Here is a 14937-nt window from a genome sequence, read left to right on the forward strand (position 1 = left end):
GTTTTTGCTGCATTGTTGGCAAGGCTGTTTGACAACCAGTCTTTTTTTCACATGAAATAAATAAAAATGAAGCATGAAAATGCATCAGACATGTAAAGGTGCGCAACAAATGCAGGATGATTTTTGCAGACGCACCGAGTGTGAACCTGGGCTAAAACTAAATCAAGCATGTTACTGGCTCTACAGTTTTTACAGAGCTATATATCAATGATACTGCAGATGCAAATGCCCAGCAGAAACCAAAGCTGCTATTTTCAGCCCTTCTGCATCATGTATTTACATTCTGTGCACATGGAAGAAAACACACAGGGCTTGTGCTATGATCATGTCTTGCTGCAGTTTAGATTCCAATGTGGTCCTAACCCAGCTCATGTGTAGGGAGCTATTTTCACTGAGACTGTAAAAGCCCATTGAAATCAGAATATGGATTAAAGTTTGAGCTTTCAAATCGATCATACAATAATCTGATCGTTCGTACACAGTTTTCGAGAGGCAATTATGACAGTTCACCCGATATTATCCAATGGGACGAGCAAGAAAATTTATTTTATACGATACCCGATCGCAAGACATCGAATGTTTTTTCACATTGATGCATAGAATGCATTAAGGCAGTGGTCTCCAAACTGCGGCCCTTTGCCTGCCTTTTATCTGTCCCTTGAGTCACTACTCCCAAAGATACAAGACCCTATTCTGCCAACTGACACCAGCAACGAAGTACAATATCTCCCACTGACACCAGTAATGGGACACTATTTCTCCCACTGATACTAATGATGGGGCATTATTGCTTTCCAGTGATGCTGATAATGGGGTATTATTCATCCCCTCTCGATTATACCAATGAAGGGGCACTGTTCCTTCCAATGATGGGGCACTGCTTCTCCCCGTATACCAATTATGGCGATTATTTACTCCTACCGATGCCAAGAAAATTTCCACTACCACTGGCCGTAGTCCGGCCCCCCCTAAAGTCTGAAGGTCAAACTGGCCCTTTGTTTACAAAGTTTGGAGACCCCTGCATTAAGGTGAAAAAACAAGAATCTTTTACAACCCCTTTAAGACTCTCTCATAGGGAATCATTGATTTATACACATCATGGGACATGTGCTCCCAATGTCTGAGCGTATGTCATACCAGTGTGAACCCGGCCTGAATGCTTTTTTGTGTCGGTGCCCTAGAATGACCGAAGCCAGGGACATCTGGGTAAGTGCCATTTCCAGGGGCAGAACGCCAATGTATGCCTTTATAGTTATCTTGGTCTATGTTTGCAAGCAAAGCAAACATACTGTATCAGTTGGACTGTTTTATTCAGTAAGAAACTGAAATCTAAAGGACTAGGAACACAAATATAGATGCATCAAGGAGAGCTGTGAAATTTCCTCCTATGTGTTCTAGTTGTTGGCACCTTTTGAAGGGGCATCCCAGGTTCACTTCTTCTTTCTTCGTTATTTGTACTATAGCACTTGTCTTTTCTGCTCCGTGTAATATTACATTTTTAGCATTTTCCCCATCTAAAAAGTACACTTTTTCAAGTGTATTCTAAATCCAAATCACTTGAAGCAGACTGCCTGCCTCTTCAGCTCAACACGAGACTCCTGAATGTGGACTAGCTTGACAGGAGGGCTCCAGAGTTTTAATCAAGGGCAGTGACCAAAGTTATTGTTGTGCTTTTAATGCAGTTTTTTTTAGCTTTGTTGCTGTGCATTTTATAAGTAAATCTAGCATTAAAATTATACTTAAAGGTTCCACCCATTTAAAAGTCAACAGCTACAAAAAGTGTAGCGGCTGACTTTAAGAATCCGACACTCGCCTGTCCCACGGCCCAGTGATGGGGGGGGGGGGAAAGCCCCGCTCCTCTCCCCGCTCCTCTCCCTGCTCCTCTCCCCGCTCCTCTCTTCAGCGCTGTGGGCGCTCAGCTGTGACTTAACAGCTGGGTACACACTGAACATGTGCGAGCTGCGCTGCGAATGGCCAGGTAATCTTCTGGGACTTCTTACGTGTCCCAGAAGATTGGAGGGAGGAGAGGTGAACTTCCTTCCAGCACCGCGGAGCCCTTGGAGAAAGTGAGAGCTGGAGCCCTCTGGGGGAAAAAAAAAGTGGCATGTCAGGGGGTTGCATGTGTCTGACTCCAATGAACAGGGATCCGACTTTGATCCCGGCAATACCAGGCACCGTGTCGGGTATGAATCTTTAGGGGGAACTCAAGGCAAAATGTAAAAAAAAAAAAAAAGGCATGGGTTCCCCCACCTTCGGTCTGGTATGGATTTTAAGGGCACAACCCAATGCAGAAAACATGGCGTAGGGTCCCCCCAAAATCCATACCAGACACTTATCCGAGAACACAGCCATGCGGGTCATGAAAGTGGGTGGGGACAAGCGAGTGCCCGGTGTTCTCTGCTGTCTTCTCCCTCTGTTCTTCCGATGTTGACTCGACACGCTCTCCTGCTCTGCCAGGTGCGCGGTGTGCCAGTACTTATATTGGCGTGGGGTGGGGTCACCGGAAGCCCCACTCCTTGTGACTTCACCGCAGGGCCCCCCTGCCCCAAAGCACCCCCCATGTTGAGGACATGCAGCCTGGTATGGTTCAGGAGGGCAGGGGGCCCTCGCCCATCCCCCATCCCCTTTCTTTACCTGTCGAGCTGTGTGCTTGGATAAGGGTTTAGTATGGATTTTGGGGGGGGGGGGGGATCCCCACACTTTTTTTCTTTTCTTCGGTGTGGGGGGGGGTCTCCCCTTAAAATTCATACCAGACCAAAGGGCCTGGTATGCTCTTGGGAGGACCCATGCCGGTTTTTAAATTTTGGTGTGGATTTCCCCTTTAAGATCAACCAAAGTAGTGCAGGGAGCTTTTCTAGAGTCAGACGACTTTTGTCACACGTCATGTGACGTGAGCTCCCAGTGTCGGAGCGTTTGTCATACCAGTGTGAACCTGGCCTCAAGGATGATCAGTAGAAACAGGATGCACCTGAGTAGAAGTCGGCCAATATTTGGCCATTTTTGAGAAATCGGCATTGGCCAATTATTATCCAAATCAGGACGATATTTATACCTGACCACACCATGTCCACGTTCCTCCTCCCTTCTCCTCTATTGGCAGAGCAGCGCGGCGGTGTGTGAAACTGACATGTAACTAATTGCAGAGAGGGGAGCTGTCAAAATTCAGCGTGGATGTTGGGGGTGGGTGGGACCCAGTAGCTCCCAATGGAATAAGATCTGTGTGGGATGCTACATGAGACCCCCCACCCCCTTAAAACAGCACATTCATTGGCTGGTATTTGATAGCTGCTGGGATCTCTCTCTCTTTCTCTTTCTCTTTCTCTTTTTCTCTCTCTCTTTCTCTTTCTCTTTTTCTTTCTCTCTTTCTCTCTCCCCCCTCCCCCTTATGTGGAGATGGTTCGCATGTGCACTACAAATCGCCTGAAGCTCAAAGTTCTGCAACTTTTTTTGTAGCTCGAATTGAGCACATTTAGTCCATTTGAATTGCGTGGGATTTTATTTTTGTATGAAAACGCTTGATTCAAGCTTTTTAAAAAAAAAATTTTTTTTTTTTTTGTGCATTTTTGAGTGTTTCTGCTCAAATGCAATAAGTAAAAATAAATATTAATTAAATAAAAATGTAAATGAGTTTTGCATTTATGTATTTGTACTTTATTGATAAGTGAGTGCGCTGCGTTGTGGTATGTTGGGGGTTCCTGCAAGAACTAGGACCTGAAACTTTGGTTAAGGATTGTGTACCGTGTGTGCCGAGGTTAAGGGCTCCTTGGGTTCACATTGACCTACAAGTGTTTTATTACAGTTAAATTTCCCTATTCAGGCTCTGGTTCCCAGTGACATATGCAAACAATTATGTTTACTTTTCAAATGAGTGTGCTTGCTACTTTTTTTTTTTTTTTTTATGTCTTGGTAAATGCAATGGTATTTAGGCTTTTCTATTCTTGTTGTTGGCCTGGCCAGCTGTGGCTTTTATTTTAATTGTAAAATGTTGCTTAGTTAATTTGCTCAGTAACTGATGAAGCGTAAATGATCTGAAAACAAAACTGAAACGCTTCTCTAAACTCTTTCCCCTCCCTTGGCTTTTCAGGTGGCGACAGACAAGGTTACAGAAAAACTGAGTTCTACTCTCTCATGGGTGAAGAACACGGTGTCACAAACTGTCAGTCAAATGGCAAGTCAGGTGGCGAGTCCATCAGCCTCGTTACACACTACATCGTCGTCGACCACTCTATCTACTCCAGCACTTTCCCCGTCTTCTCCGGTACAGTTGAGTCCAGATGAGCTCGAATTACTGGCCAGATTAGAGGAGCAAAACCGGTAAGGAGGTTCATTGAAATGCAAATTTTTCGTGTTTATTTTTTTTTCTGTATGATTTCCTTCGGGAGATTTAGCTTTAAAGTACACACAGTGAAGGGATCAATATGTGATTATGGATTGCTGGTTTACATGGATGGAAAGAGGCAGACTATGCTTTTTAAAGCGTATATAAACCTAAGAAGATATATGTCATTATCCTGACGCTTACCAGTCCTTGGATGTGGTGGCTTTATTACCTAATCGCTTTAACAAGCAAACTTCAACTCACAAAACGTAAAAGCATACAGGAACTTTAGTGAGGAGTTATAGCTGGGAAACCCCTTTTTAATTTTTTCTTTCTTCTTCTTTTTTTTTTTTTTTGTAATGGAGCATGAAAAGGAAATCAATTGGATAATCGGTCAATGGGAAAACTTTCATGCAATAATTTTGATAAAACTGACAACAAACACAAATGTCACAATCAAAAATAATAATTTAAGCTGAATACTAGGTATGTATTATTGAATAGTTACATTGGTTCAGCTTGGACCAATGCAAGTATGCAAATTCTATTCTTGTAGCTTCCCTGTGGAAGCTGGAAATCGTTGTCTTAATCGGTTGTTTTCTGGATCCCAGCTTGAGGCTGGGTTCACACTTGTCCGACAAACGGTCCTACATTGGGAGCCTCATGTAGCGTGACGTGTGAAAAATCAATGTTTCCCTATGAGAGCCGTCTTAACTGGTCCTACACAAGTCGGTCCGACTTTGAAAATGCTCCCTGTACTACTTTTGGTCCTACATTGATCCTACTTCAACCTATTGAATATCATTGAAGTCGGACCAAAGTAGTATCCTGTTCATGAAAGTAGGACCAATGTAGGATAAATGTAGGACCAATGTATCAGAGCAAAGTAGGATGAAAGTAGTGTAGTAGTGTGAACCCAGCTATAGGCCCCTTTCAGACGAACGGCTGTTTTGCCGCAGCTAAAAGCATGTTTATGTCTTTCTGGAATTCAAGACTCAAGGCACAGCGATTAGTTGCGTTTAGCCGCGGCACGCTATTGAACGGGGATTCGACTTGGATCCCTGCCAATACCAAGCACTGCATTTGGTATGAATCTTGAGGGAGAACTCAACGCCAAATTTCAAATAAAAAACCGGCATCCATCAACCTCCTCTGTTTTATTTATTTTTTTTAAACAAATGAAAGCCCTATTTTTGTTTGGTTAAAAGAACAGATTAACAACTGATGTAAACGGACAAACGGTCCATTTTGGCATCTGTCTTTGCATTGGTAGTGAATGTAAAAAAACTGATGTAAACTTCAGCCTTTTTTTTTTTTTTATGTAATTGAACCGATGAAATGAACGGTGTAAGAGGGGCCTGAGATGGAAATTCACTTTAGAAGAGATTTCTTCTTTCTTGATACCTTGCCCTTGGCTCTATCTACTCTACTTTACTTTAAAGTGGTAGTAAATAGTAAGGCCTCTTTCACATGGGTGCCTCCTCTATACAAAATCCACTTGCTCAGCAACTTGAGTAGGTGGATGACCTGTCTGGGTCTGCTCTGCTATAAAGAGCACATCCAGTCTAGCTCTCCTCTATGGTGCAATTAGATGGCAACAGACCACCGGATGCAAGGAAAATAGGACAACCATTCATCTGTTTTTGAGGGGACCGGGTGACATATCGGCTTACATCTGCCGTTCCATAGAGGACAATGCAGAGGGGTCCTAACTATGCTGTGTTAAAAGAAAAAAAAAAAAACTTATTTCAATCCACTCTGGTCTTGTCTCATGATTCAGAAGCTTTGGCTCCCCTGTCATGCACAGAGTAGTCCCAATCCTCTTCTCAGGTACCGGGCATTGCTCCCAGCTCCACCCCCTGTACCCCTATTGAAGCAGCTTTCTATGGGGGTACTCATGTGGGCTCTCTTATCTGCTTCTATTGACACAGACTGCAGGAATTGGCCTCACACCCTGCTCCCTTGTGACGACGGTGGGAGCCAATTGCTTCCACTGCCTCATGAAAGCCAGCGAGGGGAGAGAAGAGCTGCAGACAGGCACAGAGCCGGTGACTTGTCCCAAAGGTTCCCCTAATCTCTGAACCTCGCCCGGCATCCAGGCTCATTCTTTAACATCCCCGTGGATTGGAGGATGTTAAAAAAAGAGCCAGGAGGCCGAGCGAAGCGAGGACGTGAGGCCGACTGGCCACTTACCTCGAAATCCACGTCGCCATGGATGCCGGCCGAGGTTCGGAGATTTCCGCCGGCAAGTTTGCGCCTGCGCATTCCTTGAAGGAACTTTCCCGTTAGCCGGAACCATCTCGGCAGATCAGATTGCGCCTGCGCAGGAACTTCCACGATAGCTGGAACCAGCTCGGCAGATCACCGGATCAAATCAGGACTCAGGCAAGTGAAATGTGGGGGAGGGGGGGGGGGGGGCTAATGCCTAAACATTTTTTACCTTAACCACTTGCTGACCGCCCTCAAGTACTTTTACTACAGGGCTGCAGCTGCGGGCAGAATTGCATTTATATAAGTGATTCTGCATTTCCCCCTGCAAGGGGCATGTGCGTGCCGCTTCGGCTATGATTTACAGCACAAGTTCGACTGTGGGTTCTGGGGACTTCATGTCCTCTAGTACCCGCAGATTGCTGGTAAAACGCAGAACTCTGATGCCTATAAACTGTAAAAAAGGCATATATCGGTTCTGACAGGGAGGGATCGATCCTGTGTCTCTGCAAAGAAGACACTAGGATCGGTTTCTTCCCCTAGTGAAAGCACCACACTGTATACACAAACACTGGCTAGGCACACAGTTAACACGTTGATCGCCCTAGATGTTTAACCTCTTCACAACCAGTGTTTGGTACAGTGACAGCGCATATTTTTAGCACTGATCACTGTATTGGTGTCACTGGTTCCTGCAAAGTGTCAGAATGTCTGCCGCAATATTACAGTCCCACTAGAAGTCACTGCTGTTATTAGTATAAAATTAAATAAATAAGAATTCCAGGAATATATTCCATAGTTTGTAGACGCTATAACATTTGCGTAAACCAATCAATATACGTCTATTAAGATTTTTTTTTTTTCCCCAAAAAGATGTAACGGAATACATATTGGCCTAAATTTATGAAGAAAAAAATTCCCATAGCCAAACAAGAAGTAAGAGGAAATCCCTGTAAATCAAGAGAATTCCTTTGGGATCACCATATATAGTGTCCCAATTGGAATATTTACCTCTTAGGCCCAGTTCACACTGCTACGTCTTCAAATTCGCGTGACTTCGCCGCAAATTTGCCACGATTTTGATGTGATTTCAGGGAATGCCAGTCTATAGAGCCGAGTTTGCATCGCACACGGATCAAACTCGCACAGGAGCCTTCACGCAGCTTAGATTCGCAACACATTGATGTGGACGACGCTCATGGAAAACGATGTTGGTAAAATGACTTGCGAATTTGAGCAATTGCAACAGATCAAATTCGCATCAGTGTGAACCGGGCCTTACTTTTCTGGGGGTAATCTAAAATCTTTTTTTTTTTTCTTTTACTTTCAATTAAAATGGTAAATGGAACAAATCAAGAGGGTGAATATCCCTATCAGGGGCACAGACAGCAATAAAAACTGTAAAGTGTTCTAATCTATCTCCACTTTATCCAAAACTGGAAAATTATACTTTAATGCAAGGAATGTAATAATAAGGTAAAAAATATTGCAGTTTTAGGCCCCTTTCACACTTGTACAACTTCAAAGTCGTGCGATTTTGCCGCGATTTGGGATCGGTACAACTTTGACACAACTTTGGCATTAACCAATGAAAACCTACATGGTGTGATTCCTTTTCCTGCCATAGTTTCCAGTTCCTGTTTGATTCCTGGTTGTTGTGTGGTGTGGTGTGTTGTGACAGAAAATGTTTGCTACTCAATATATTGCCACCGCAGTTGTCATTGCTGCAGTAGCAGTGCATGAGGAATAAGAGGAGGAGAAGCGGAGGCGGAGAAGATGTCGATATTGGGTACATCCGATCATTGCTAATCGTGAAGATAGGAGTAAATTTTGGGTCCTCTATAACATGGGTGCTCAACCTGTGGCTCTCCACCCATGCTCTATAACAGGGGTGCCCAAACTTTTTTGAAAGAGGGCCAGATTTCATGAAGTGAACATGCGTAAGGGCCGACCATTTTGCCTGACATTCTTTGAACCATTAAAATTTGGTCTAAGTGTGTTTGTCCGAGCAACTAATACACGGCCCAACAAGAATTTTCTTGCCTTTGTGGCTGTGTGTGGTGAAGAGATGAGCTTGGGTGTGTTTTTTGAATATACCGTATTTATTGGCGTATAACACTTTAGGAAGGAAGTTTCAGGGGAAAACATGTAAATAAAGAACTGTGAAGCAAAATAAGGGTCAGTGCCCATCTGCAGCCTCGCCATTGCCATGAAAGCAGCCTCTCCATTGCCATTAATGCAGCCTGATCGATGCCCATCTGCAGCCTCGGAGGGCTGGACGAGCGCCAACAGATTACATACAGGAGAATCTCCTGTTTACACAGCAGCCTCTTTAATACAATGTCCCGCCTCCTATGATAGACAGAGGAGTCGTCCAATGGCAGCCCAGGAGATGGGACTTCATATTACAGATGCCGCCGAGTAAACAGTAGATTCTTCTGTATGTAATTTGACAGCACTTGTTCCCCCCTCCCTGTCCCCTCTGAGGCAGCGCCGATAAATACAGTATACATCCAAATTACCAGGGGGGCCACATTAAACTGGAACGGGGGCCGCAACTGGCCCCTGGGCCGGACTTTGGACATGCCTGCTCTATAATGATCTTCATGCACATAATGAATTTTTTTTTTCTAACTATACACGGATGTCAACAGGTGAGAACATCTGTGTCCATGTGCACCAGTTGTTCACACATTGAATGTTGCTAATGGCCACCTCTTCTTATTTTAATTCTCGGTTTTGATGCGTAACTTGGCGTCTAGCCGTCTAGAGCGACTTAATACTAGGTTCAGAATAAGTATTCCACCTGTGGAAAGACTAATTATTACATTGAGGTAAGTTTTATCTCCACACCTGCCTCTGTTGTAGTTGGAGGGGTTAGGGTTTTGCAGGGGTTAGGGTTTGGGTGATTGTCAAGGGCTAGGGATAGGCTAGACTAGGATTAGGCTGGGGTTAAAGTTAGGCGAGGGCTAGGGATAGGGTATGGCGAGTAATGGGGATCGACTAGGGTTTGGAAGGGGTTAGGGCTTGCCTAGGGTTTATGGGGGTTAGTGTTAGGGTTGTCCCGATACCATTTTTTTTTTTAGGACCGAGTACAAGTACCGATACTTTTTTTTTTCATGTACTCGCCGATACCGACTACAGATACTTTTTTTTTTTTTTGTCATGTGACCGTTTTTAAACCACAATACAGACTAATGATATGAAGAATGCTTTTTACATTGGTGGTCAGTGGGAAGAATGCTCTTTACATTGGTGGTCAGTGGGAAGAATGTTCCTTACATTGGTGGTCAGTGAGATGAATGTCCCCTTCATTGGTGGTCAGTGGGAAGAATGCTCCTTAAATTGGTGGTCAGTAGGAAGAATGCTCCTTACATTGGTGGTCAGTGGGATGAATGTTCCTTACATTGGTGGTCAGTGGGAAGAATGCTCTTTACATTGGTGGTCAGTGGGAAGAATGCTCCTTACATTGGTGGTCAGTGGGAAGAATGCTCCTTACATTGGTGGTCAGTGGGATGAATGTCCCCTTCATTGGGAAGAATGTCCCCTTCATTGGTGGTCAGTGGGATCTTGTCTTTGTAGTTTGGGTCACACAAATCATAAATACCTGGGCGCTCACGGATAAATCAAATGACAAGGGTCAAAAAGCTGCTTGTGTTTACAAAGTTGTACTGAAATCGTGTCTATATTATTCAGGTACGGTTTCCATGCTACTTGAGGGTTTAACATTGAGGTCTATGGACATCAACTCGCATTGGAAGTTGGACCAAAGTAGTGCAGGGACTACTTTTGAAGTCGGCAAGACTTCAAAGTCGTGCCAGTATGACTGGTGTTCATTGAAAATCATGGAAAATCACTTGTCATACGATTTTGCAGTACAAAGTCGTATAAGTGTGAAAGGGGACTTATATCCACTTTGGGAGAGATGTTATTGGTGTAATTGATAGCCGGGGGAATTGCTGATGTGGAAGATCGACTTTAGCACTAGCAGATATGATTGCAGCAACTAACTGTGACTGTTTGCATTTTTAAATATTAGAACTTTTATAATCGCCCGCATCTCGATTTGTTTAGTCTCATTTTATCAGATCCATTGAAAATTGTCCGATCTATGTCCTTTTTTGCCGTATAGAGGAAATTAAAGGACATCTTTATTCCAGCACTGGAAAACCTTTTTTTTTTTTTTGCTCCTGTGATTTTTTTTATTCTCCTCGTTTCATTCCTTTGATGTCTGGTTAAAGCATTAAGGGGCAGTCCTTTGTCAGACTCCTTGGAATAAGTACAATGGAAAGAACCGTTGTATGTAGCCATTGTGATTATGTTCTTACCAATGTAAAGTAGTAAATCTTCTGGAGCAGGAGCTGCTGTGAACCTGTTTTGAAATTCTAATTACATGTTGACAGAATGAGTTCAGCTTACTTGAGGTTTTATCCTTGTGCTTACTCATGTATTTTCAAATGATGTTCAGTGTTTTGGCATCAAAGATATCCCGGTGATTTCTGTTCCCTTTGTGTCTGTGGTGTAATATTACTTTGAATCCATTTTCCATTTCCTGTCATTTTATTTGAGGCTCTACAGTTGGAACAACAGTTTGTTTAGATCTCATGTGATGGCAGTTATTGTGTTCTGATGATTGACTGCATTATGGAAAACTAGGCAGTTTTGTTTCTGGCAGTGTTCATCTATGTATTGTATGTAATAATCTGCACCTTTTCTTATTTTTATTCTAATCAATCGCCACGTATGTTGGTAGAATACAATTGTTTTACATTTTTTACTTTACATAAAATGTAACTTTTTTCTTGCCTCAGTCTGCATTCACACGGCTGCAAAGAGGGCGATTAAGGGAAGCCGCAGGGAAGAATTAGTCGATTCTTACTGGTGGTTCTAAACCAGGGCTTGACAAATTTGCATTGAATCTAGCCACCAGCTAAAAGTTAGGAACCAGTTTGTGGGCGGCAATATGCAACGGGTGTATCGCAATCGACGTTTCTCGCAATCAACATGTGTAAGCACCTCAACGTATATGGGTGTGTAATATATGAAAAGTATATGGGGGTGGGGGCCTCAAATGATTTTTATTTTTGGGGATGGGTGATTTTTTTTTTTTTTTTTTTTTGTACTTGGGTGTAACTTTAATTTTTTTTAAATTTTTGTAATTTTCTAGTTTTTTTTTTTTTTCTTTTTTTTTCCACGTAGGGTACAATTCACTAAGAGATAAGTAGAGATAATTTTTGAGTTAAAATAAACGTATTCATCTCAAAAGTAGTCAATTCTCTAAACATGCATTCTTTACCAAAATGCGTATAATATTGCAAATACATAAATATTTAGCACTAAGGCCAGGTGCACACCTATGCGAATTGAGTGCGGCTTATACCGCATCCAATTCGCAGAACATTTTAAAATACATTGTTTTCAATGAGGCTGGTTCACATATGTTCGATGCATTCGCACTGCGCATTGCCGCCAAACCGTGTGCGTCTTTTTTAGGCATTGCGGTGCGGCTCAGGTGCGAATTCAAGCCCATTATCTTCTATGGGTACGCAGCTGATTCGCAGATGTGTTCAGTTCTCTTCAGGTATTTCTCTCATTCAGCTCAATACACTCTCCTCTCACCCGTAACTTCTCCCAGGTCTCCAAATTCGCATCTAAAACATTGCTAATCTGCTGAACACTTCTCTTATCTCTCTGCAGAGATAAGAGAGCTGAAATTCGCACCGCACTAGTGAGATTCCGGCCTTAAAGCGGAGTTCTGCTCGCTTGATAAAAAATTTAAGTCAGCAGCTGCCCATATTGTAGCTACTGATTTTTAACATAAGGACACTTACCTGTCCTGGAGTCCAGCGATGTCAGGACCACAACTGATGTTTCCATCGGCTGGTCGGGTGCTGCCATTGCGGGTAAGGGAACCTGGTAGAGTAGCCTTTTGGCTTCATTGCCGGGTCCTTGCTGCACATGCGTGCTGCGCTCTCTCTGGCTTGGCAGTAGGGTGGGGGCGGAGGAGGGGGGGGACCGAGCTGCTATCATAAATTGCCGCAGCTCGGTCTCCTGGAAGTGGGGGACAGGGCACCTGTCTATTGGATCAAATGAAAACAGCGGGGTTCTGACGTGTGTGTGTGTGTGTGTGTGTGTGTGTGTGTGTGTGTGTGTGTGTGTGTGTGTGTGTGTGTGTGTGTGCGCGCGCGCACACACAATGTGCACAGACGAACCTGTCTGCCAGCTCAGCAGGAATCAACAAATCGATCCCTGTGGAGAAAACAGACAGTCGTGTGAGAGCCCCGATGCTCAGATCACACTGGTGCGATGCGAGAACCCTGCTAATCCAGTGTGGGTTCCCGCATCGCACCTAAATCGCACAGTGGTTAACACTGCCATATGCGAACCGCTAGGAGTGTCAATACAAAGTTAATGACCCTCCCCAGATCGGTTCACATATTGCATTGCTAACTGTCAGTTCGGACATGAATCTGATTCTGGTGCGGACCAAAAAAAGGGTCCTGCACGGCTGGTCCGAACTCGGCCATACAATCTGTATAGCTGAAAATCGCATTGCATGTGATTTGTGGTGCAAATCACATGCGATATTGGACGGTGCACCAGTGTGAACCCGGCCTAAATTTATTGTACATGTCTAAAATACCGCCAGCAAACACCAGATGATGACGAATGTGTGTTTTTTATTGATTTGACTTTAATGATTTTTCTCGTGTGTGTGTGTGGTGTGTGTGTGGTGTGTGTGGTGTGTGTGTGTGTGGTGTGTGTGTGTTTGTTTGGCATTTATCTCGCATTCAATATTTTACTTTGATGAATTGACTTTTATTATGCAATATTTTCTGCATAATGGGTCTTAAAGAACCTGCATGTCTCCCCTGTGCTCCACTGAATGAAATGCAGTGCAGATCGCCAGGGAAACTGTCAACGGGGACCTGAAAGTGACGTTCTGAAGATGCCGAGGAGAGCGGATGTGTGTTCACTCCCCTCTACCCTGCGTCACTTTAATCGTGTGTGTGTGTGTAAGCGGCAGCGGAGCTGCTCGACTGCTCCCACCTGACAAGTGAGCCCTACTGCTTGCTCACAGCAGGGCTAAATCTAGAAATAAAGACATGCCTGGAACTACATGTCCCGAGTGTCGGGCAATTAAAATTGTGTATCACCGTAACGGTAAATGGGCTGACAAGTTCAGGCGCCAGGATGCAATTTCTGGTCACGATGGCGACCTGGCGCCTGGGCTTTGTCGAGCCCTGTTCTAAACATTGCCTGCACACATTGTGGGACCAGCTGCAACTCAGATTTGTACTCTGTGCTGTTTGCATGTAACTGCTCCATTTAAGCAGTTGCATGCGAAGAGCCTCCAACCAACCCTGGGGGGGGATTTACTATAACTGGTGCACTCAGAATCTGGTGCTGCTGTGCATAGTAGGCAGCCAGACAGCTTTTAACTTCAGATTGTTCTGTTAAGCTATAAAATCTGGAAGCTCATTGGTTTCTTTGCAGAACTGCACCATTTGTTGCACATTACATTTTTAGTAAATCTCCACCTTTGTGTCCAGGGTTGGGAGAGTTTTGGCTCTGGCCATATCACTGATTGTTGCTGTATCTAGAGGCAATTTTCAGCTACTTCCTGAACACTGCAAACTTTGCACTTCTGGCCACTTTGCTAAATGTAGTTGTAGCGATACCCACCCAGGAGCTGCTTTTGTTTGTTTATTCCGTTACTCTGCCTCTCAACCCTAATAACAGCCTCTGCCCCCTCTGGCACACCTGACAATAGTGCAAGTGCAATGACCAATGAGAAACACACATGTTGTGATAAAACGCAGAAATTGTCTACTTGAATATACATTTGTTACTTTGTTGTTAATCCACAGAAATATTACAGTAATCCACTAGAGAGCAATAAGTGAGATTTAAGAGCAATGAAGCTCTCGATCTTATATCCAAGCTGCTCTCAGGGGATTCCAAACCTGAGAATGTCCCCAAGAGCAGAGGCACACTTAAATGGCAAATAAAGCACAATATGACACTTGAAATCAAATTGGTTACCTTTACTCAGGTTGTCCATGCAGGAGGAGAGCAGAATTACCCTCTTTGTGTCAAGCCTCACTTCTCTGTCCCCTGACACAACAGGCCCAACTTTAAACACTAGATAAACTGTCCCACACACCCAATGCATATACAGAGCCCTTTTTAAAGAAGTCCTTTTTAAAGAAAAGATAACACTTAGTGTCTTCAGCTAGCCGCTTTTGTTGGTGCACCGAAAAACCTGTATAGCATGGCCAAACACAAATGGCCCAGATTATCAAGTGAAGCAGGCAGGATCTTAGTAAGGCGAAAGGACAATGATGTCTGTATAGTGTCCCTGGAAATGGATGGCCTTATCCTTTATCCCTGTGGCACTACAAGTGTCA

At 43.8% G+C, this 14937-nt stretch overlaps 1 protein-coding gene across 5 annotated transcripts in view; it reads left to right on the forward strand.

Moving 5' to 3' along the window:
• Positions 1-14937, forward strand: part of EVI5 (ecotropic viral integration site 5) — a 238470-nt gene that overhangs the window by 67280 nt on the left and 156253 nt on the right. For all 5 annotated transcript variants that reach the window (XM_040360028.1, XM_040360023.1, XM_040360025.1 and 2 more), the window contains one exon: positions 4085-4314. In XM_040360028.1, coding sequence (XP_040215962.1) covers positions 4085-4314 — 230 coding nt within the window. The remainder of the gene's footprint in view (positions 1-4084; positions 4315-14937) is intronic.

The sequence above is a fragment of the Rana temporaria genome, chromosome 7 (assembly GCF_905171775.1).
Source record: "Rana temporaria chromosome 7, aRanTem1.1, whole genome shotgun sequence".
Taxonomy (NCBI): domain Eukaryota; kingdom Metazoa; phylum Chordata; class Amphibia; order Anura; family Ranidae; genus Rana; species Rana temporaria.